Consider the following 21,807-nt stretch of genomic DNA (forward strand, 5'->3'; position numbering starts at 1 on the left):
TTGACACTACTTGAAAGTCTCTACTTCTTTGGCGCGGATACAAACGTTTTAGAATCACAACTGTTGAGATAGTTTGCTACTTATTGAATAAAGTTGAAAGTCAGTTAAAATATCAGACTTAGTTTAAATCTAAATAATACCGAATCTCATATAATAAGAGTTGTTTTAACACATTTTAAATACAGAAAATAAAGAAACTGATTGAGCTTGGAGAAAATCGAATAATTAGCAGCTGTGTCGAAATTTTAATTCTGAGCATCAGGACTTAAGTGTCATCCATAAGTTCTCACGTGGGCACCAACAAGTTAAGAGTCATAATGGGACCAAGTGCAATGAATCCCTTTCCGTTAATTATTGCTGCTACTGTGGGCTCCTATTGGTCGTGGGCCCGGGTTCATTGAACCCCTTCGCGCCATGGATGCTATGCCACTGCCTACAATCCATTGATAAAAATTGTCATTATCGATAACTGTATGATAGGCTAAAGTAGCCTACCTTTAGCGGCTGCTAGTTAAACTATAAGACAAATATTTAAATGTTGGTTGCTTGCTAGAAGCTTTCAGTACAAAAAAAAATACAATCTGCATTCAGATGTTTGGTTAAATCCACATGTGCGACAGAAAACTGATCATCATTTCTAGCATCACACTCCCCTGTGGTTGTTGATTTTTCTTGCCATCTATGAACGGGAATTCTGTCTGCACATGTAGATTCCCATGAACTTCGATGCTCGTTTTGTCTTCGACATTTTTACCCTGACATCGATTTGAACAGAAAGGAAAGCCAAACAAAGGAATACTGTTTGCTGGAATTGATTCACAGAATTAGCAGAGTAACGTGCGGAACGACAAAACGCCAAAAGTCGAAAGAAAACGTGCTGATGTCAGTTTCTGAGAAAAATGCAGAAAAAAACAACTTATAGGCCTAAGCACTATCATATGCCTTTATCACAGGAGCCCGCTAAACAGTAAACATGAAATAAAGATCTAGAAGAAAACGTCGCAATTCGGAAGTTTTAAGTTACTTTTCAAAAGATTAAGAAAGATCTTTTTTTTATGAAAGTGGGACATTGGCCGTCCCGCCCGGACATTTTATGAAAAGCGTGAAGAGTATCGGTCCAGAGCGGGACTGTTGCGATTAAATTAGGACGTCTGGTCACCTTATAATGCCTAATTTTCTAAAAGTCAATGGTAAAAAAAAGATTCATAATCGAGCAAAAAAAATGGAGGATGGGGTTAGACTACGATGTGAAATTAGACCTAAATTTCTAGAGATCCAAAATTCACATTCTTTAATTAAATTAAACGAGGTTGGCAACACAAAGCAACCAATTTTACAAAATACAGCGAAAAGGAAATGAAAACTGCCCAATGGTTTCTCAGTGTTTAAGCAAAACCCACCAATCAATAGAGCATTTTTTTTCAAAGAACGATTACTCCAGTCAACCACAATTTAAACTCTGGCTCTAAGATTGTCAACAAAAAGTTTTTTAGTCGCAGCAGTGTCATGTTGGACGGTAAAAAAGCAGAGTGCCGAGGTAAAAAGATTATAAACAAATTCACAGAAGAGGAAATGTCTTCTTTACAGAAACAGATTTATTATTCAGATAAATACACAGATGACGAATACGAGTACAGGTGAGCAATTATTATAGCATTAGAATAATTATAATTAGACTTCTAGAGATAGTATTCTTGTCTTTTCTAGAAGACGTCTACTGAGTCTTAGTCAAGTGTACTGTAACTGTGTAGTACGTAGCCGGCCGTAGGTCTAGAATCTAGGAATAAGGAAAACGTGCTGAAACTTGTTTTTTTTTTTTTTTAAACAACTTTTTGTAGATTCTCTACTGGTAACTCTACTCATAATACAGTGAGAACATTCCCGAGAATTTAGGATTAAACGAGAACTAAGGTCTAAGTCTTAGACTTAAGACAAGGAGACTCACTTATAATATGCATTATATTCATTATATACAGATCTAGATCTATTAAAATTAATGATATTTAATTTATGTTTTGAATTTTCAATCTGGCTAGACTAGACTAGAAATAGAATTTTACTAGATCTAGATCTAGAAAAAGAAAAGGAATAAACTAGAGTTACACTTGTTCAATTAATAGGGAATGTCATATCTAAATCTAGATTCTAGATATATTATATATAATATTAAGATCTATATTTATATATTATATATATAAATTCGAGATCTAGAATTCTATAAAAATATCTAGAATAGATGTAATTTAATTATAATATATTCATTTGAATTTTAGCAAATATGAGCACCATTACACTCCTCACATTTTGGCACAAATTTTAGTCAATTCAAGCTTTCCATTGATTGGTGAACTCCAATAACAATTATTTTATACTACGTTTAGAAAGTGACAAAGTGTCAAGCTGGGTCTATTTTTTTTTACATCGTATTCTTCTTACACTCTAAAAAAAAAAAAAAAAGCACCATCGTGTATCTAGTATATATTCTATCTTTCTAGTAGCATAGAATGTTGAGTCAATGTGTAAAATGCAACAGAACTAAAAATAAGTACCATAATATAATCTGTGCCACTGCTAGAAACAAAGAAAAGAAAAAAAAATAGTTGTAAGATTTGTACATTTATTATTTGGGTAATGGTTTTAAGTGCGCCGTTACCTATAAAATGCTTCCAGTGGTATGGTTTCAAATAGCCTTGACAACCAGTCCAACTCCTGGCCTTCACTTGTGCTTCAGATATTGAGTCTTGGTAAAACTATTGCCACTGATAGGAAAGGCGAGCAACTGGCGCCTGAGTAAACTTGGGGGAAGGGGGGGCTACTTAGCTTTCATTGGCTACCTACTTAGAAAGAAAACATTGAATGCAAACTTACGCTGCCTTATGGCGGCTGTACCCAGAAATGTGAAAGGCTTCAGGAGACAACTCTCAGAAAAAATTAGAAGCTGGTGACCTTGAGGCAGCTTGTGGCACATTGCGCTACAACATGGCAGAACCAGTGACACAGACTGTACTGGTGCTGAATTTGATGTACCTCTGAACACATTTGCTGTATGGAGAGTGGCGACATTGTTCCGACCATAATTAATGCCCTTGCTTTTATCTTGTTTAAACAAGCCCTAACCTTAAAAAAATGGCATATTGCCAGTCTCCAAGGTCTCATGGGAAAATGTTCTACAAGATGGGCCATAGTCATTCTACGACTTAAGGAGGCCAACATTTATTTTTAAATTTAGAGTGAAATTTCAACTACAAAAAACAATATAATATAAACATCTTGTTAATTTGGTACCGGTAGTAAAGGACTATTTACTTACTTTTCAGACATGTTCTTTTACCAAAAGAAATAGCCAAATTGGTTCCCAAAACACATCTCATGTCAGAGACTGAGTGGCGGAGTATTGGTGTTCAACAAAGTCACGGCTGGGTTCATTACATGCGGCACGATCCAGGTAATTTGAAAGAATGGCTTGTGACAGTATAGAACTAATGTATTTTCTATAGATTAAATATGGCTATGCTAGTTTCTTTACCTATTTTTTTTTATATACATTAAGATGCAATACCCCGGCACAGATTAGACATTTATAATAGTTATTGTAAAATGTAATGAAACAAAATATTTCTTAAAAATCATATTCATATCCCATGTGTGACCAGTTCTTGGTTGGTATAATGATATACACACACACACATATATACATTGTCAGATTTGAAAGTTTTAAGTCTGAAAGACTATTTCAATTTTTTATAGAGAAATGTCTAGTGTATCATAATTATTATCCCTGATAGAAGTTGGTATCAATATTCAGTTAAAATAGTCATTTATAATTGAAAAAACAAACTAATTTTTTTTTATATAAATTTTTTTTTTACAGAACCCCATGTGCTTTTGTTCAGGCGAAAATTACCTGATAAATAATGATCTAATTGTAAAGGATTATACCCTGAAGAAAACATTACAATTTCAGAAGCACTTTATTTCCACTAAATCTGCTGTGAGTGAAATGACAATTTTCAAAACTGTTGTGGATTACAGTGTTATTCTTTTGAGGAACTTGTTGGTCTGCTGTTTGATGCAATAATAAACTTTGTAAATATTCTTTGACTGGATAAATTGTACAATAAGTGAAAGAAACTCCATATACCTCTGTGTTCACAGTTTGATTTTATTTTAAATGGTAAGACTGAACATGTCAAAAAATTAACTTAAAAAAAAAGAGTAGGAAGTTTTTTTTATTCTAGACTTTTTTTTTTTACTCTGTGTATAGAGGAACCTGTATGAAAATGGCTGAAACAAAGCTGTGACATCTATTTCTTGTATTGCACTAGGTGCTATACCAATTTTTAATATTGGATAGGTAGTTTTGAACAGCAGATGTTATATGTACAATACAATCATGTATTTGCCAAAAAATGGAAGGTTTATAAATGTTTATCTGCTTTTCAGTAGAATGGGTATAGTCCATAACACTATTTGATATGTTCTCTGGTTGGTAGTGTATACTGTTATTATATTATCTTTTTACATTGTTTAAAAAAGTGAACACTTGATCTATTTGTTGTGTTAGTTCATATGAATTAACATTATGGTATATTTCATTAAATTAAACACTATAAAACGTTTTTCTTTTGCACTTGACTTTATTTACCTTTGTTTTAATATTTTTATGTTAATTATTACAATCAATTTTGAAAAGTATGTTTATTTAAAACAATAGCTTTCTGTTCCTTTACCTGGTTCTTGAGTCGAATTAACAAAGCTGCATTCTTTTTCTATTCAAAGAAAATGAAAAAAGTTACATGCTAATTTATAATCCAAAATAAAATTTTGTAAAAATAATTCAATTATCTAAACAAAATCATTATTTGTTGGATATCATGCAGTTAGTTTAATTAAATGCATTTAGACTTTTAACTTATAAAATATAGTAGTACTGGTTAAAATAGATTTCAGTTTTTAAAAAGCCCGGACTGACATAATTTTCTTCATAGAAATGAAAATTTATTCAATTCTAGAGTAAATACTATTGAAAAAGTTTATATTGTTCTATATATTTTGCAATGGTGTGCAAATAATTTGACTTTTGTTCCTGAACTAATGCAGTTTAGTAGGCCATTAATATTATATATTTTTTTAATTATAAACATTTGTGGGTTTAAGACTGTTCCTACAGTTTGTTCTCTCCCTATCATGAAATCATAAATCCATTGGTGTAATGAACCACTAATGCCAAAATATTTAAAAATTTTAGCAAGCTATAATGGTGAACTTAATCAAATGTCTTAGAAAAGTCTAATAAAATAGCATCTATTAGCTCGTTATTATAAAAGCTCTTTTAAAAATCATCAATTAGACCTATCAGTTGAGTTTTACATGACCTTTATATTTCCTACCTATATATTTCCTAAACCCATGTTGTTATGGAGTAAGGGCAATATATATTTAAGGGATTTACAATCTGTGGCTACATATTTAAATGTTTCAGATGTTACTTCCTAGTCCAAACCTCCTGCAGAACAATGGGGGATGGCAGCACGCAGGGTATGAACCCAGGACCATCGAAAAAGTCTGACAGTCCAGCGCGCATACCTTACTACCAAGCAGGCATCCAAAACTCCTACTATTTGTCACTTAGATGACTAAAATTATTTTCTATATCACTTTCTAGGTTTTGATTTGTTTTAAGGCTGAGAAGAACTAACTTCTTGATCTGTCATTCTTTTACTTTTAGCTAGTGAATCTTGTCAATGTTGTTAATGTTTACACTGAAACTATTCAATAATTTAAAAAAAACAAACAAACTTGGTACGATGTTTCTATATATGTAATTTAAAATAGTATTAGATTTTTTGGCTTATGAACACATGTAGTTATGCAACCAGCTATTTTTTTTTTTACCTAAATGAATAGCACACAAAAGGTTTTTACCTGCAAAATGTGATTATCTATTTCAAGTTGCTTTCTTTCTTGCTGACAGTCTTCAAGCTAGAATTGAAGGAAAGGCATATAAAATGTTTGCTGGATAATTTAGTATAGATAAAATATTACTAATAAATTATGGATTATTTTGATTTATTTCAAAATTTGGTCTTTATAAACACAGGTATTCTTTTTTTTTTTTTTTTTTTTTTTTACCCGTTAAAAAAAAATTTTCTTAACACGAATACAGTTTTAAGGTGAATCATTTTTAGTAAGATAGTAACTGTTATAGCACTTCCTCTTTAAATAGTTGTCATTAAAGCCTTTTCTATTTGTATTTTGAAAAAACTCTTTGCCATTATGTTGGGCTTGGTTCAAAGGGTAAGGTTCTGCTGAATTAATAAGTACCGATAATGTGTGGTATGCACTTCAGACATTATAGTTCAGAGTTAATTCAGTGCCAGCTGTTCCTTCTTGCAGAGGTTTGGGCTATGACATAATAATCTTCATTTCTAATAGATGTTCAAAACTTATAAAGCATAGCTGATGTATTTTAAAGAATATGAATAAATAGCTAAATCTTAGTTTTAATACCATATAAAGATAAAATACAAATCACATTCATAGTCAAATTATTAATCTTGAATTGAAGGTAACAAAATCAGGGATACCTAAATATACCTCTTTGAGCTTACAATTTAGAAGTGCTTTTTGCTCATTGACTGAAGTCTCCAAAGTTACAATGTCTTCTGTTTCTATTTGCTTTTGTATTGTCTGACCTGTGTTCATGTCAGTGCAACATTTTTCAAGCTGTTCCTCTGTACAATTGAACAATACTTATTTAAAAATGTTAGTGCTAATTTGGAGGTAAAGCAAATATTCTATTCTTTAAATAATTTTAATTTCATTTCAATACATTTAGATTGAAAGGAAAAAAAATCAAAAAGAAGAGATGAACTTAAACACTTAAATGTATAAGTACACATTTTTCTTATCACTAGCTGCTAAGGAAAAGTAGCACAATTAAAAAATATATGTTAAAATGTCTTTTTAAAAGATTTAAAAAATACCGGTAAATTTTAATTTCATTGCATGTAAAGATGCTCTAGATTTAAATAAATATATTAGATATTAGCTGCTACCCATGCTTTGCTACAGCTGAAATAGTTATTTGTGTATTGCTCATAACAACTTTTAAAGCCATCAATGAAAATATGCAAATTAAATCACTCCCCCATACCCTCAACACAAATTAATAACCCTAAAATTCTATAATTAACTTTTTTTGTCCCTCTGTCCCTCTCATTCTTCAATTGAATGGCCCACACTAACACTTCTTAGGCCCATCAGTTTAAGCCTTTCTCGTTTGCCTGCATCATAATACCCCCTCCCCCACTATTTTTTAATGACATCCTCCTCCCCAGCAACACACTTTTTGACCCTTGTATCTTCCAATGCAACGGCTCTCCTTGAATTCCAAAAGTGCAAAAAACATTATAATGCATTTCTACTTAGTTTAACCTGAATCTTTTTTTTTATTCGTATTAATATTATAATGGAATAACCAGCATAAGAATGTTTTATTTTGTCAGTCATAGATCTAGAGACACACCTTAAATAGAATAACTCATCTCCATGAACCTATTATACATCACTCCAAACAAACTCACACAGCCCTTATATTTTCTGCTCACAATGTTTTGGATTATTAAATTTTGATTTAGAATAGAGGCTTACATTATCTAGTTATTGTAAAGTTGTGCTAAATGCTATCAGTTTCAAACTATAGTACCAGTAATTTTCTCCACCACAAACACACATATAAGAATAATCCCTCACATTCACTCTGACAATTATGTGGATTCGTAATTCTAATCTAGACAGATCATCAGCTATGTAGAAATAAACATATATTGGAAAAAAAAACAAACAAGGTTACAAAGACAGTTTGTGTGGGAGCATAAAATCAAAATTGTTCCCTGAGTGGTCCATTCAGGCAGGTAAAAAGGCAGGTTGCAAGAATTTTCAGAAAGAATATCATAAACTATTAACTACAAACTATCAACAACTACAACCCTATCTCCGTCAATACAAAAAGAAGAGGTACTCATGTCGAAAATGTTGCTGATACTGTTGTGTTGTTAGTTTGACTAAAGACCACAGAACAGAGATTTACTGTTATTATTATAACATTGTTAATATTCATATGTATTCAATAAACTGATAATTTTGAAGATATAGTTAAATATGAACCTGGCCTAACTGATATTATTGAACATTATCTAATTGATTTAATTGTTTTGTAAAGGGCAAATATCTCATTCAAAGCCTCAACAAAAAAACTTTCGATATTAGTTTTGGTGTCCTGCATTGTTTAATGTATGTTGCACTTCATGTATATAATATGAACACTACTTAATAATTGTTGTTTTAAATTATATTCAACTTATATGCATACTAAATAGATTTTTTCTCTTTTAAAAAAAAAATATTTAGTTTAAATTATAAGTACTGGTAGTTGGTGTGACGGAAAGTACATGATTTAGTAATAAAAGATTAGTAAAAACATTTTTGACAAAAAAAGTCTAAAGCTTTTCATAAATGTGTTAAAAATGTGCTAAATATCCACCTCCTTACTAAGTAGTTTCCCACGTTTTTTTACTATTAATAGTGAATAGTTGTACAAATGTTGAATTTTTCTGAAAAAAATGCTTGCTTTCAGAAAAGAAAAAAGTAGCCATTGTATCAGAGCTATAAAAGATCTAAAATATCATGACATTGTATTTTCAATATCTTTTCTAGTTTATGAGATCTAAATGGGACAGATGGACAGACATACCACACAAAACTAATAGCGGCTATTCCCATTTCAGGGGCTAATAAAAATGGATCAAAATAAAGTTACACAACAGAAAGTGTTTATAAGTGCTTAAACTTTTGCACACTAAAATGTCAGCTATAAAAGATCAAATTGCAAATAAAAAATTGTTTTAGATAAATTTAACAACTGAGGTTTTGATCTTGAAAATGGCTTAGTTGTTCTATTTGACTGAAAAGTAATACAAGGATAAATTTTTTTTTTTAACATCTATAGCAAATGAAGAATAAGTGATTGTCAGTGATCAGGGCCAAAGATTAATTCAATTAAAGAAAAATTTTCAGAATATTAATGCATTTTCTCTCTAAGTAGCCATGTCTACTTAAGTACCGGAATCTTCTAATGGGTCATCCTCACAATGGTATCTTTAATAAACTACATTTTAATTACCTTATGTAGAATTCCAGACTAATGTATGTTACACGCACAAAGTATACAAGAACATAACAGAAATTAAGAAAATTCAGTCAGTCTTAATTTCTTGTTCTTAAAAAAAATTTAATACTTGAACTATTTGTTATTTAATGGTTTTTGAATGAATGAAGCAATTTGCTTTCAACTTGTCTTACTTCTGGCCACCATACTATCTGTTAAGATCCTGATCATCTTTAGCTCTTTCATGACAGCTTCAGCGTTCTCATATAAACTTGTTTTTCTTTTAACTAAGTCTAGTTTTTCTCCATGTCTTGTACATTTTCTTGAGAGAAAAAAAAAAAAAACTTAAACTGGGTATATATGAAAAGTTAAGTATACATGTTTCTATTATAGGCCTACCTTTAGTAAAATGTTATTAACAGTTAAATTCAAGGATTTTAGCTCTAATTGGTACTAATTTATATTAATAGAAATAAGTGAATTTTTAGTTTTATTTTACTTTTTTCGCTTACACAACTAGAAATGAAAATATTTGTTAGAATTTGAAGGAATAAATTGTGTAAATCAATTTAAACAATAAGCACATAGCTTCCAAGAAATCTACATATTTCATACTTTTCCATTGTGCTGGATTCATCTTCTCTTTCAACGAGTTTCAATTTCAGGTCTGCATTAAGAGTTACTGCTCTAGTTATTTCTGTCCAAAATAAAAAGATTTTATAAGTATTACTTGATTATTTTACACATATCTGGTCCACGACATTTGTTTGACCTTCACTTTGTTATATTATTATTTCCTCCTGTAACTGTTTAATGCAGGGCCGGCCGGCCCTACAGGTTGCTGGGCCCTATGCGAAACGGATTGCGCAGGGCCTAATTTGGGTTGTGATAAGGATAATAAGGGAAAATTAAGATTTTGTATTAGAAAATAAATTCGTCTTTGCATATTTTATTTAAGTACAAAATCAGTGTCAAATTAACTTTACGAGCCATCTACAGTAGATAGTTTTCCAACAAAAAGCTGATAATCATTCAGATTTGCCTTTTAGATTTAAAATCGACTAGCAAAATATCGCTTTTATTTTGTTTTTTTTCTAAGAGGTCGAGATAGATTTAGATCTATATTTGTATGCCAGTAAATTAAGTATTTGAACTTATTGTTTTGGTTAAAATTAAAATTCGGCCTATTATTATATTTTTATTAAATGAAAGCTGACAATGCCCTTTTTTTTTTAAATCGCAAGTAGGATTGGTGTCTTCCATATTGATTGACACCCCGAAATGAAAATTATGTCTGTTTTAAGGAGATTTGCATCAGTTTTCAGAAGATTTTAATAATTTCAGGAGATTTTCAAGACTTTTTCGTATATTTTTTCTGGAATTCCTGGAACCTTTAAATAATAAGTTAAAATGGTTTAATTTAATTATTTACACCTAGAATTCGCATCGCGCGGGGCCTATGTCAGTTCGGGGCCCACTGCGGCTGCATAGGTTGCAGTGGTCTAAGACTGGCCCTGGTTTAATGTTCTTTTTTTTTCATTCATGCCAGTAGCTTGTACGTATTGCATGTGGTCATACTCTATGCAATCTGATTGACTGCTCTGCAAAAAGTTAACGTTCCCAGACTTCCATTAACAAGAGTCACTGCAATATTTCGCAGCTTGGTTTTTAGGTCTACACATACTAGCTAAACCTGTTGTTTTTTTAACTCTACAATTCCTGACTCAAAACATCTGGTTTTAAGGTCTACAGTTCAAGACTGAACATATGTTAACCTAGATTTACACATTCATGACATGCATCCTGGTTCCAGAACAATTATCCTAAATTAAATGTAGTCCTGCCACAGCTTCACCCCCAAAAAAACAAGGTAACATCATCTCATGCTTCAGCAGCAGTACCCTGCATCACACAAAGAAAATAGCAGCTACCAAGCACTTAGCTGAGTAACTACAGTCTTGGTGAGAGTTAGAGCCAATAATGTTTGTATCTCCCCACTTATGCTAACAGGCATGACAGGTCTAAAGATGACAGGTCTAAAGCACTCATCATCCTAACAGAAACATACAATAAGGGCAACTCATACATATCAGCGGCAGTCAATAAAGAAAGCTTATTATAAAGTTACTGATTATTGTAATTGTCCCCTCCCCTTTTTATTTATTAAAGTAATTTATGATTCAATGTATTAAATTTCATATATTAAATCATATAAAACTTAAAATAACTTTTTCTGTAATTATTGTCTCTCTTCTATGTGTCTGTTTCCCTAACCTTATAAGGTTAGACACCTCTAGATCTAAGCGCCCAATCTAACGGAAAATCTAAAACTAAAGTACATTCAGCATCACAATGTTCAATCAAATAAGTAAAATATAGTTCAACTTACAAAAAAGAAAAAAAAAAGTGGATTTTTCTAACCTTTTTGTAAAACAGATGTGTTTAACTGTCGTCTCTGACCTTCTTCTTCAAGTGCATGCAGCTTTGACAACAGACAATTCACTTCAATGGCTAACCTTTTTTTCTCTTCTTTACCTTTAATTAAATTTGGTTTTCATTAATATATTTGCAATGACTATCATAAAACTGTATGATAGAGTATAATTATCCATAAACTTTACAATTTTTAATTAGCAGTCTAAAAAATTATAAGTGTAGTTTATGTAAATGTATACAGCCAATCTTTTATATGAAATTTGTTTGCAAGTAATTAGTACAGAATTTTAAATACTATTAGTACCCAAAATAGGTAAGTAGGCCTACCGGTAAAAGGACAGGTGGGACTAATGTCCTGGAGACTCTAAAAGAGAGAATTTTTATGGCCTTTTTACTGACAATACTATAAATGTTACGATTGGCAACACTGTGGTGGTTAAAAAGTGTTCACCTGTAGCATGCTCATTATAGCTAGGTTGGGGGGAGGAGGGGGAGAATTTGAAGATCCCCCAGGCCCCCACTTGAGGTGGGCCCCCAAATGAGTGTCCAAATTTTTGTTTAAATAATTTAAATTTTACGTCACTGCCATGTAATCTTGCTTTTCACTTGTTATAAAAGTCAGTGAACCTGTTGCATGTATTCCACAGATTTTATTAACCCTTTCCGTGCGGGGTTACTCTCACTTTCAAGGATCTGTAATAAATATCACAGACTACACACAGTACAGATGCCTTTGCACAAAATGTCAAGGAATTATGACCCACATTAGAAATGACACTCAAGCAACAGTAAAACACGTACAGAACAATACAGATATCGACATGCAAGAAATACTTCTTTGAAGAGGAGGAACCAAATACACTATCAAAAACTTCTACTGCCCACCATCTTCAACAGCAGAAATAGACATAAAACTACCACACTACACAAGGACAATAATAGCTGGTGACTTCAATGTGCACACACCCTCCCTAGGCTACCCATACTACAACAAGCGTGGCAAAGAAATAAGAGGATGTAACAAATGCATCTAACCTAAAACTTATGCAAAACAAAACCTCACCTCCAACATTCCTCCATAGAGTGCAAAAAAAAAAAAAACTAGCAGACCTGACCTAACTTTTATCTCTACAGACATTATCAAGTCTTCTAAAATTACAGTTCTTGAAGACATAGATAGTGACCACAGGCCTATACTCCTCAATATAGGAACACAAGTAGATACCAACACAATAAAACAACTAGATGGAACTAAAACAAAGCTAACTGGGCAGCTTTTTCACAAGAAACAGACACAAGACTATCAAGCATAATGGAGACAGATGTCAACACAACCTACGCAACTATAGTCTCTAACATCTTAGAAGCAGCGAAAAAACACATCCCACGAGGCCAAGTTAGGAAATACAAACACCAGAATTAGATAAATTAGTAAAAGAAAGAAACATGGCCAGGAAGACTGTAGAAAAAAAAACTACTAGAGAGAACAAGACAAAGTACAACAAATTGACAGGGCTTATTAAACACAAAATTAAAACAGAAAAAAAGAAAAAGTGGACCACAACATGTAAACAACTAGACCTAAACAGGCATGGTCAAAAGGCCTGGACCCTCCTACATCGGCTAGCAGGAACGAAACAAATAACAAACCCCCAACCTTTAAAAGACACTGATGACCTAATACCTGTATCAGAAAACCTTAAAAAGGCCGAAACCTTCAATAAATACTTTGCTAGCATCAATAAGTCACATCCAAGAAAACAACTGGACCAGGCCTTTAGTAATATCCTAAAGAGAGAAGAAAAAGCTCCAACTGTTAGATCTTTGACACTCCCTTCACTCTATACGAGCTCAATACTGCCCAAAAAAAACTTAAGTTAAGAAAATCTCCTGGACCCGATAAAATAACAAATGAAATGATCCGGGACTAGGATCACAGGCCCAAAATTGTATACTTAACTTTATCAACCATACATGGAAAACTGGAGATATACCACAGGAATGGAGAACTGCAAACATAATACCCATCTTAAAGAAATATAAACCACCAGGAGACCCTAAAAGTTATAGACCAATATCTCTAACATCAAACATTGGCAAAATGGCAGAAAAAATGATCAATAACCGACTTTATTGGTGGCTAGAAAGCACTTGCTCACTCCACAAGCTGGCTTCACAAAAGCAAGTAGAACAGAAGACCATTTCTTTCATTTTATCCAGGACACAGTAGAAGGGTTTCACGAAAATTATGGAAAAGGGAAATAAACAAAGAAAAGTTAGTTTATTCATTCTTTAGTCACAGCAACAAAATAGCAAAAAGAAACTACATCCTAAAAATAGGCTCACAGCCAATAAATAAAGAAGAAAATCCAACATATCTTGGTGTAAAATTAGACCAAAGACTGTCTCTAAAACAGTTTATGGCAGATTTAAAAGAAAAGGCATCACAAAGATTAAACATACAGTAATAAAACACCTAGCAGGAACATCCTGGGGAACTGAAAAGAAAACCTTAAAACAGTTATACACTGGATACATCAGATCTGTCATGGATAACTGTCTCTCCATACAAGTAGCCGCCAACAAATCCTATCAATCATCTATAGGTATGAATTTTTTGCTTATCTGGAATTCTGGTCAAATCTCCTGCGCTAAAGCAATATAGCCTAGTTCAGAATAAACCACAAAAGTTTGGACTGCACATACGGGAAGCTTTCTGCAAAAAGATGAGAAACTGACAAAACTGATCAATCAATCCATCAAAAGAGCAAAAGAAGGTAGTGAATGCTATGGATTTCCTGTAATCAAAACAACCAGATATAAGAAAAGACTTGATGGGGAGTTGAGTTCTGATGTAGTATTGTGAATAGAACTGCAATTCAAATGTGTTGCAACAGAAGTGCTGGACAGACTTCATATGGAGATGAAGGATGATGACACGCTGATGAAAAACTGCATTACTTTTTTCTGTTTGATGAAATACAGACAAATCGCTTGTTCAATGATGTCATTGATGCATGAGCACTTTTCATCAATAAACCAGTGCCACAATTACCAATTGACATATTGAGGAAGCTGGCTTCATATGGTAATGATGTGCATCAAACCTTGCAACATCCCCAGAGATACAGCAACCATCAGCATCACCATCAGCCTAATTAACTTTGCCATCACCTGCTGGTATAGTAATACTTCACTGGCACAAAGACTTAGACTAAATAGACTAATTAAAAAAGCATCATATATCACTCGAACACAGCTACCATCTCTTCAAGAGCTTTTTCATGAAAGATGCCTTTCCAAAACACTCACGATTCTTAAAGATAACCTGCACCCATTAAACAACTGTTACATAAGATCTGAACAAAGTGCATGATGTAGTCTAACAGAATTTCCATTTGATTGGATCAATAAAAATTATCTTATCTTATCCATTCGAATACTGCTAACTCAGGCCACTTCCATTGTGTCATGTAAGAGATCATTCTCAAAGCTCAAGTTAATCAAAAACTATCCCAGGATTCGAGCATAATGACGCAAGAAAGACTTAGCAGCATGACTTTAATGTCAGTGGAGTCAAAAATAATAGATGGATGTAGATGATGTTATAAATGCCTTTGCTTCACAGAAAGCATGACATCAAGCGATATGAATTGAGATTTGTTACTAATGCATTATTTCGCCAATAAACAACTGTATTATTTATTAAAAGAGTCTTAATGATCATTTCTTGTTAATTTTACTGATATACTGTACCAATTGGAATGTAGGGTTATATATTTATTAAGTACATTATCTCATGTCATGATGTTGAATGTCACAATGCAAGGGGGCCCCTAAAGAGGTCAATCCCCCTGGGCCCCCTAATCCCTAGCTACGCCCCTGCTCAAGACAGTGCATCAATCCAGGGCCTTACCCTCCACAAACTCAAAAATGTATTTCTTTTTACTAAAATATGCATATTAAATTTTTTTTAAAAAGACAAAAGTACCAGAATTAAATTTTATTCTCTGGCAAGCTAGATGTAAACATGTTTTTATACTCCCTTTCCTCTCCCCTGCCCCCCCCCCCCCACCTCAAACAAACAAAAAATCAATGCTTAGACATTAAGTAATGTGCAGTATTACTATTGTCTGTCTACATCTGGTTATCAATTATATTTTAAAGTACCAACTAAGTGTTGTTTAAAGAATGATAATTAAGGCTGTTTTATATATATATATATCCCCCAGTGTTTGGGATTTTTTTTCTCCCCCCCATCCCCCAGCAAAAAAAAAATTATATGTATTTATGTGTATGTGTGTGTACATAATTTTTATTACATTCTGACCCTTCATTCTTTCGGAAGACGTTTATTGTGCCCTAGAATAGGTTCTTCCATGAGTTAGTGGAAAAATAGTAGATTCCCCGCCATTACTAGCAAAGGGGTCTGGGGGAGCGCTAGGAGCTACCCCAGCGCGGGACGAAGCCACTCCGCCAAGCACCATTTCTAATATTGAAAACCAACAAAATGCATATTCTGAGGTATCGACAGTGCATTTTCCTGCTATTAAAAAGTTCTATTTCAAAAACCTAATGTGCTATTTTTACTGACTTAGACACTCCCGCGCCGTTTGGCGCATTTGCTGTTAAGCTGTTTCCATAAATTGTAAATTTCCCGCCATTACTAGCAAGGGGGTCTGGAGGAGCGCTAGGAGCTCCCCCAGTGCCCCGCCGCCAAGCACTATTTCTGGTATTGAAAGCCAACAAAATGCATATTCTGAGGTATCTACACTGCATTTTCCTGCTATTAAAAAGTTTTATTTCAAAAACCTAATGTGCTATTCTTACTGACTTAGACCCTCCCGCGCCGTTTGGAGCATTTGACGTCAAGCTGTTTCCATAAAAATCTGTCACTGGTAATGTCTGAAGCCTCTTCCCACCTGCCATGAGGACCTCCATGAATGAGTGGCGTCAAGTTGTACTAGGATATCATTGCAACTATTCTTATGCATAGTTCATTTTGTCGGAGAACATGTCCCGCAAACCTCATGCATCGCTCTCTCATAATCTTACTAAGGGGTCGACTCCCAGTTCGGCATAGGATTTCCTTGATTAGGACCCGATCTCTATAATTGACTCCTAAAATCTGTCTTAGCCATCTTTGTTGAGCCACATTTAGTGTTTTTCAATTTCGGCAGATGACTATTCACTGCAGTTTATTAATGGAGCCCTGCCACTGGTAAAAATGTGTAACCTCTCTTGAATACGCTCTTGAAGTTAAGTGACTGTAGTTTGCTTTAGATTTTATATCGAAAAGAGAATTTTATCGTCAAAATCATCTGTTGTTGTTTTTTTTACCTCAAAATGCTCTGTAGGGGGATCTTAAACTCAAAACCATCTGGAGGGGTTTTAAACTTTAAAAAAAAGCCATCTGTAGAAGAGGGGTTTAAACTCAAAACCCCTGATTGGATTGGCTACGCTCAAATAATTTTAGTGTGTAATTTGCTTATTTTTATATTGAAGAGGTATTTTTAGCATCAAACCCCCCTTAAACTCAAAACCCCTTTTGGCAAAGCTCATAGCATTTTGAGTGCGTAATTTGCTTTTTTTCTTACACTGAAGATGTATTTTTTATCCTCAAACCCCCTGTAACTCAAAACCCCTTTGGCTACGCTCATATATTTTAGAGTGAGTATTTTGCTTTTATTTATATTGAAGAGGTACATTTTAGCTTCAAACTCCACTGGAGGGGAGTTTAAACTCAAAACCCCTTTGACTACACTCATAACATTTTGAGTGTATAATTTGCTTTGTTTTTATTATTAAAGAGGTATTTTTTACCTTCAAAGCCCGCTGAAGTGGGGTTTAAACTCAAATCTGAGTCAAAACCCATTTAGCTACGTTCATAACATTTTGAGTGCGTAATTAGCTTTTTTTTTTATTGAAGAGGGGATTAATCGTAAATTTTAGAAAGGGTTTTAAAATCCTTAACTGTGCTCTTGGAATTAGGGGATTATCGTTTGCATTTTTTTTTGTTTTTTGTTTTATAGAAGAGGGGGAGTTAACTACAAAAACCCCAGGTAGAGGGTTTAAAACTCAAAACCCCTGGTAGGGGGTTTTAAACTCAAAACCCCCTACCAGGGGTTTTTAAACTCGAACCCCTCTGGTAGGGGTTTTAAACTCGAACCCCCCTGGTAGGAGTTTTTAAACTTGAACCCCCCTGGTAGGGGGTTTTAAACTCAAAACCCCTTTGGTTGTGCTGGGGCAAGTGATGGTTTAGTATTAAAAACTCACCTAAAATAAACAAAATCAAAGCAAAAAATCAGTCATTAAATTCCGACTCCCCCCCTTCGGGATTTCGTTTGAACCCCAACCCCCCCCCCCTGGCTACGCCCATGATCTACATCATATTATGCGTAGATCTACTGAGGTATGTATTGATTCGTTTCTACATGGAGTAAAATATGTCACATTTTATGGGCTTTATATTTCCTTAGTAATAATAATTTTTTAAAATTCAGATTTTATCAAATTTGCAGATTGTAAATAGCAGCCCTATTCTTACTTCACTGCAGACTTATATGTCATTAAACATACCAGAAAACAAGTTGTGAGTAGGCATAGATTCACTCTCTCATAATAGATCATATTGTTTTAACATTTTTTTTAATTAACATACACTGCAAATTCAAATTAGAACTCATATAATTAGAACTACAGACTTGTTTTCATTGATTTTTTTCCCCCATCTTTTTCTCGTATTGAAATCAAAATGCCTAGTTCCTGATAAGTCACATAAAAAAGTCATGATTTTCTTACAGTAGATCATCTGCTGCATGCCAGAAGTTCTGTTATAACATGTATAGTGTAAAGGCATCAATTGGCCTAAAATGTTAGGTGTTCCTAGTGAGGGACATGACTGGGTGACATACACATTTCCCATCTCCCAGCCTCTCACAGTCACAAACAAACCAGACAATATAAACTGTGTTGTAATCAATAAATTCTAAGTCACTCATGTTGCCTGGCTATTTGAATGAAGTGGAATCCACTGTAGATCTTTTTAAAAAATAATTTTAAAAAAGAGAAAAAATATCTCCACTTGCCTTTCACTACTTTTCCCTGCAAAAGATAAAAAGTCTGTTAATAGTTAATCGAATTATACATATTTAAATAGCCTACTATATGTAGATGAGACAGAGAGATCAGAAGAGTTTGATATGGGAGTTCATAGTTGATACAGCGATACGGTTATCTATAGAGAAGCATTTATACAAACAGTGTTACATTGTTGCAAAATGTACAGTATTAGCTTTGATTTATTGTGCATTAAAGTGTTATGTTATTTTTGAGCCCTGAGTTATCAAGTTCTTTGAGTTGGTATATATAGTGTCATGTAATGCAGTTTGCAGACAGCCTGGATAGTAAGAATCATTACAATTATATATATCTATACCTCAATACTAGTTAAGTGATACATTTATTCTGTTAACTAAAAATCTAGATATATTGTCTTCTAGATCGAGATTCTAGATCTAATAGTAGACTGTATAGGTCTACTCTAGATGAAAAGATCAGTTATTTTCAAATGATTCACATAAATGATAATGATTAGTCATTATAATTATAAAGATTATATAGATCTACAAAGATCCAGAGATACCATTTATAATATATATCTATAGAGTCTAGATTTAAGATTAATATTGATCTAGATTTAAACAATATTATTGATGTAGATTTAAACTATATTCTTTTCTGTAGCGAGATACCATTTATAATATATATCTATAGAGTCTAGATTTAAGATTAATATTGATCTAGATTTAAACAATATTATTGATGTAGATTTAAACTATATTCTTTTCTGTAGCATTTTACATCTTAAGAGAGGATCTTTTCCTTTTGCAATTTCTCAAGTGACTAAAGAGGCCAATCCTTGATACACAGCCGCTGTCACTGGTTGGGCATCTGTAATCACCAGATGCTTTAGCCCTTTCACCCTTCTTTTTACTTCTGGAGTGTATGCCATCTGCAGTCCAGGTCCCTTGCACTCCATTTGGATCTATCCAGTGCCTCTTTTTCCCAACTGTTGGTGCTGATTTTGAAGAGCTTCATGTCACATTTGCATACATCAATATACCTTAACTCTTTCTCTCCATAATTATTTTCCACATTCCGACAGAATTATTCATTTTACTCATGTATATTTCACTACCCTGTTATGATTAAACTTTAATAACTTTTGTGTTTGTTATCAGAAAATGTTTTATTTGGTATACAATTATAGGAGAATGCACACAATTTTTAGATAATTTTAATTGATGTTTATAAAACCAAACTAAAAGTTTTTTTTTAGATAATGCAACTTTAAAATTAAAATTTCATGACTGTGGATAATTCTCCCTTAAAACTATATCTAGACTAGATCTAGGCAATATTTTATTATCCAAATTGGATAAAAAGTCATTTTTATGATAGTTATTTATATTTTCACAAAACTTAATATATAACATATATAAAATAATTGTCATAAATCCACTATATAATGTCACACTCCCTATAAAAAATTAATATAGAAATATAGAGCCTTTTTTGGTCCCCACTCTTTAAAAATGTACAAAACATTGTTGTTTTTTTGTAAAAACACAATGAAAATTTTAAAAAAAATTGCCCCAAAGGCAAACTACTCAAGATTTATTTATAAGCAATTAAAAATATTTTGTAAGGAAAGACAACAAAACAACTGACTTTTTAAACATCAATGATAATATTGTTGATTAGGTTGCAGAATGGAGTAAAATAAATGATAATATCGTCAATTAGGATAGAAAGATTTTAAAAAGGGCAACCTGCTGCTCTCCTGACTTCTATTGGATCATACAGAATGTCTTAAGCATAGGAGGTGGATGAATATATTCAACTTTTTTCCTGCCAAGAGTAGGTTGATTATGTTTCCTAGCGTATAGCATAGTGCTCATCACACAGGTTAGGCAGACAGCGAGATTTCATTATTGGTAGTCAGTAAGGTTTTGTCCCACTCTTTTCTGCAGCCAAGACATGGTGACCATTGCTTTGGGTATCCTGTTGTTGATGTCTTTATCTAGTAGCACATTGTTGGAGATGATGAGCCAAGATAACAAAAATGTTTAGCCATTTCCAGTGGTTGGCCCCCAATGGTCACGTGATTTGCAGTGTTTGTGTTCTGAACTAGTATTTCGGTCTTTCTTTGACGAATATTTAAGCCAAACTTCTGGCATGCAGCAGATGGTCTGTCAACCAGCAACATTATAGCTGCATCATGATCATCAGCGTAGAGAAATTCCCTGAAAAGTACCTTTCTAACTTAGATTTTTTAAAATTAGTGTTTCTATCTATGGACAACAGAGTATGGAACTACAAATTCAGTACAAAAAGCATCAATCACATCTCACCTCAAGATCGGTTAGTTCCACTTGCAATCTTGCTAATTCAGCTGCGTTTTCTTTTCTCGCTTCAGATAATGCTGCAACTTGAGCGGGTAAACTCTTAGTAAGAGATGCATCGATCATATCGGCGTTGATATCGTAGCTGGCCATGATTGTTATATAAATCTAGATACAGATCTATACCACTAGATCATATTTCGAGTCAATCCTAGACTTTTTTAAACGTTAGTGTTACTGCCAGGTAGATCAAGACTATATAATATAGTATATAGACTCTAGATCAATCATCAATGTAAATCTTGTTCACGTAGATTCTAGACTACATTTGAAAAAAAAAAAAAACTAAGCCAGGAAGATAAGAGTTGCGAGCAAAAATAATTTTCCAATCCAAAAGATTTTATATTTTAAACTGCTTGTTCTTACCGAGCAGTGAACTCAAAGATTCGGAAAAGTTTAAAGCTGGAATTTTTAAAAGAGATAATAATAATAGGCTCATCTTCAAGTCCGAAGATTAATGAGGAATGCAGTATTTCGCTTGGCTACGCTGCCCCAGCTGTGATCTACATATTTCGCCACATCTAGGAAAAGCATAGCCATTGTCCGCCGGTGGTCGATTAAGATTTTCTTTTCGCCTTCTACGTCTGTCATTGGCAACGGATTTTCTTTTGGTCTCAAATGTGTATCTCTCGGCCTTTGTAAGTGACCTCCGGCTGTCTTGTTCTAAAGCCGCACACCAGGTGCTCTATATATGTCATCTAAGGCAAGTTGAGGCATAAGCTGGTTTTTAAAGCA

General features: G+C 33.3%; 2 protein-coding genes across 5 annotated transcripts; one reads left to right on the top strand and one right to left on the bottom strand.

Moving 5' to 3' along the window:
• The first annotated feature begins 1,437 nt into the window (after nt 1-1,437).
• LOC106068755 (cyclin-dependent kinases regulatory subunit-like) lies at nt 1,438-4,619 on the top strand. Its single transcript, XM_013228221.2, has 3 exons — nt 1,438-1,637; nt 3,318-3,445; nt 3,872-4,619. Exons 1-3 carry the CDS (start codon nt 1,507-1,509, stop codon nt 3,913-3,915), a joined length of 303 nt encoding a protein of 100 aa, XP_013083675.1. The 5' UTR covers nt 1,438-1,506; the 3' UTR covers nt 3,916-4,619.
• Nucleotides 4,618-21,381, bottom strand: LOC106068754 (early endosome antigen 1-like). 4 transcript variants are annotated; one of them, XR_008777714.1, is made up of 8 exons: nt 21,022-21,380; nt 18,694-18,709; nt 11,591-11,704; nt 9,785-9,866; nt 9,364-9,491; nt 6,588-6,734; nt 5,926-5,982; nt 4,618-4,769 (listed from the first exon to the last, which is right to left on the bottom strand). XR_008777714.1 is itself a non-coding variant. In XM_056027835.1 (8 exons), the coding sequence occupies exons 1-8, from the start codon at nt 21,163-21,165 to the stop codon at nt 4,680-4,682; spliced, it is 768 nt and encodes a 255-aa protein (XP_055883810.1). In that variant the 5' UTR covers nt 21,166-21,381; the 3' UTR covers nt 4,618-4,679. The 4 variants fall into 4 exon arrangements, 2 of the variants coding, with proteins under 2 accessions (XP_055883810.1, XP_055883815.1); XR_008777716.1 differs by having other exon boundaries at nt 6,612-6,734; nt 21,022-21,379; XM_056027835.1 differs by having other exon boundaries at nt 6,598-6,734; nt 21,022-21,381.
• Between the last annotated feature and the right edge of the window lie 426 nt (nt 21,382-21,807).

Source organism: Biomphalaria glabrata, chromosome 1 (genome assembly GCF_947242115.1).
Source record: "Biomphalaria glabrata chromosome 1, xgBioGlab47.1, whole genome shotgun sequence".
Classification (NCBI taxonomy): Eukaryota; Metazoa; Mollusca; class Gastropoda; family Planorbidae; genus Biomphalaria; species Biomphalaria glabrata.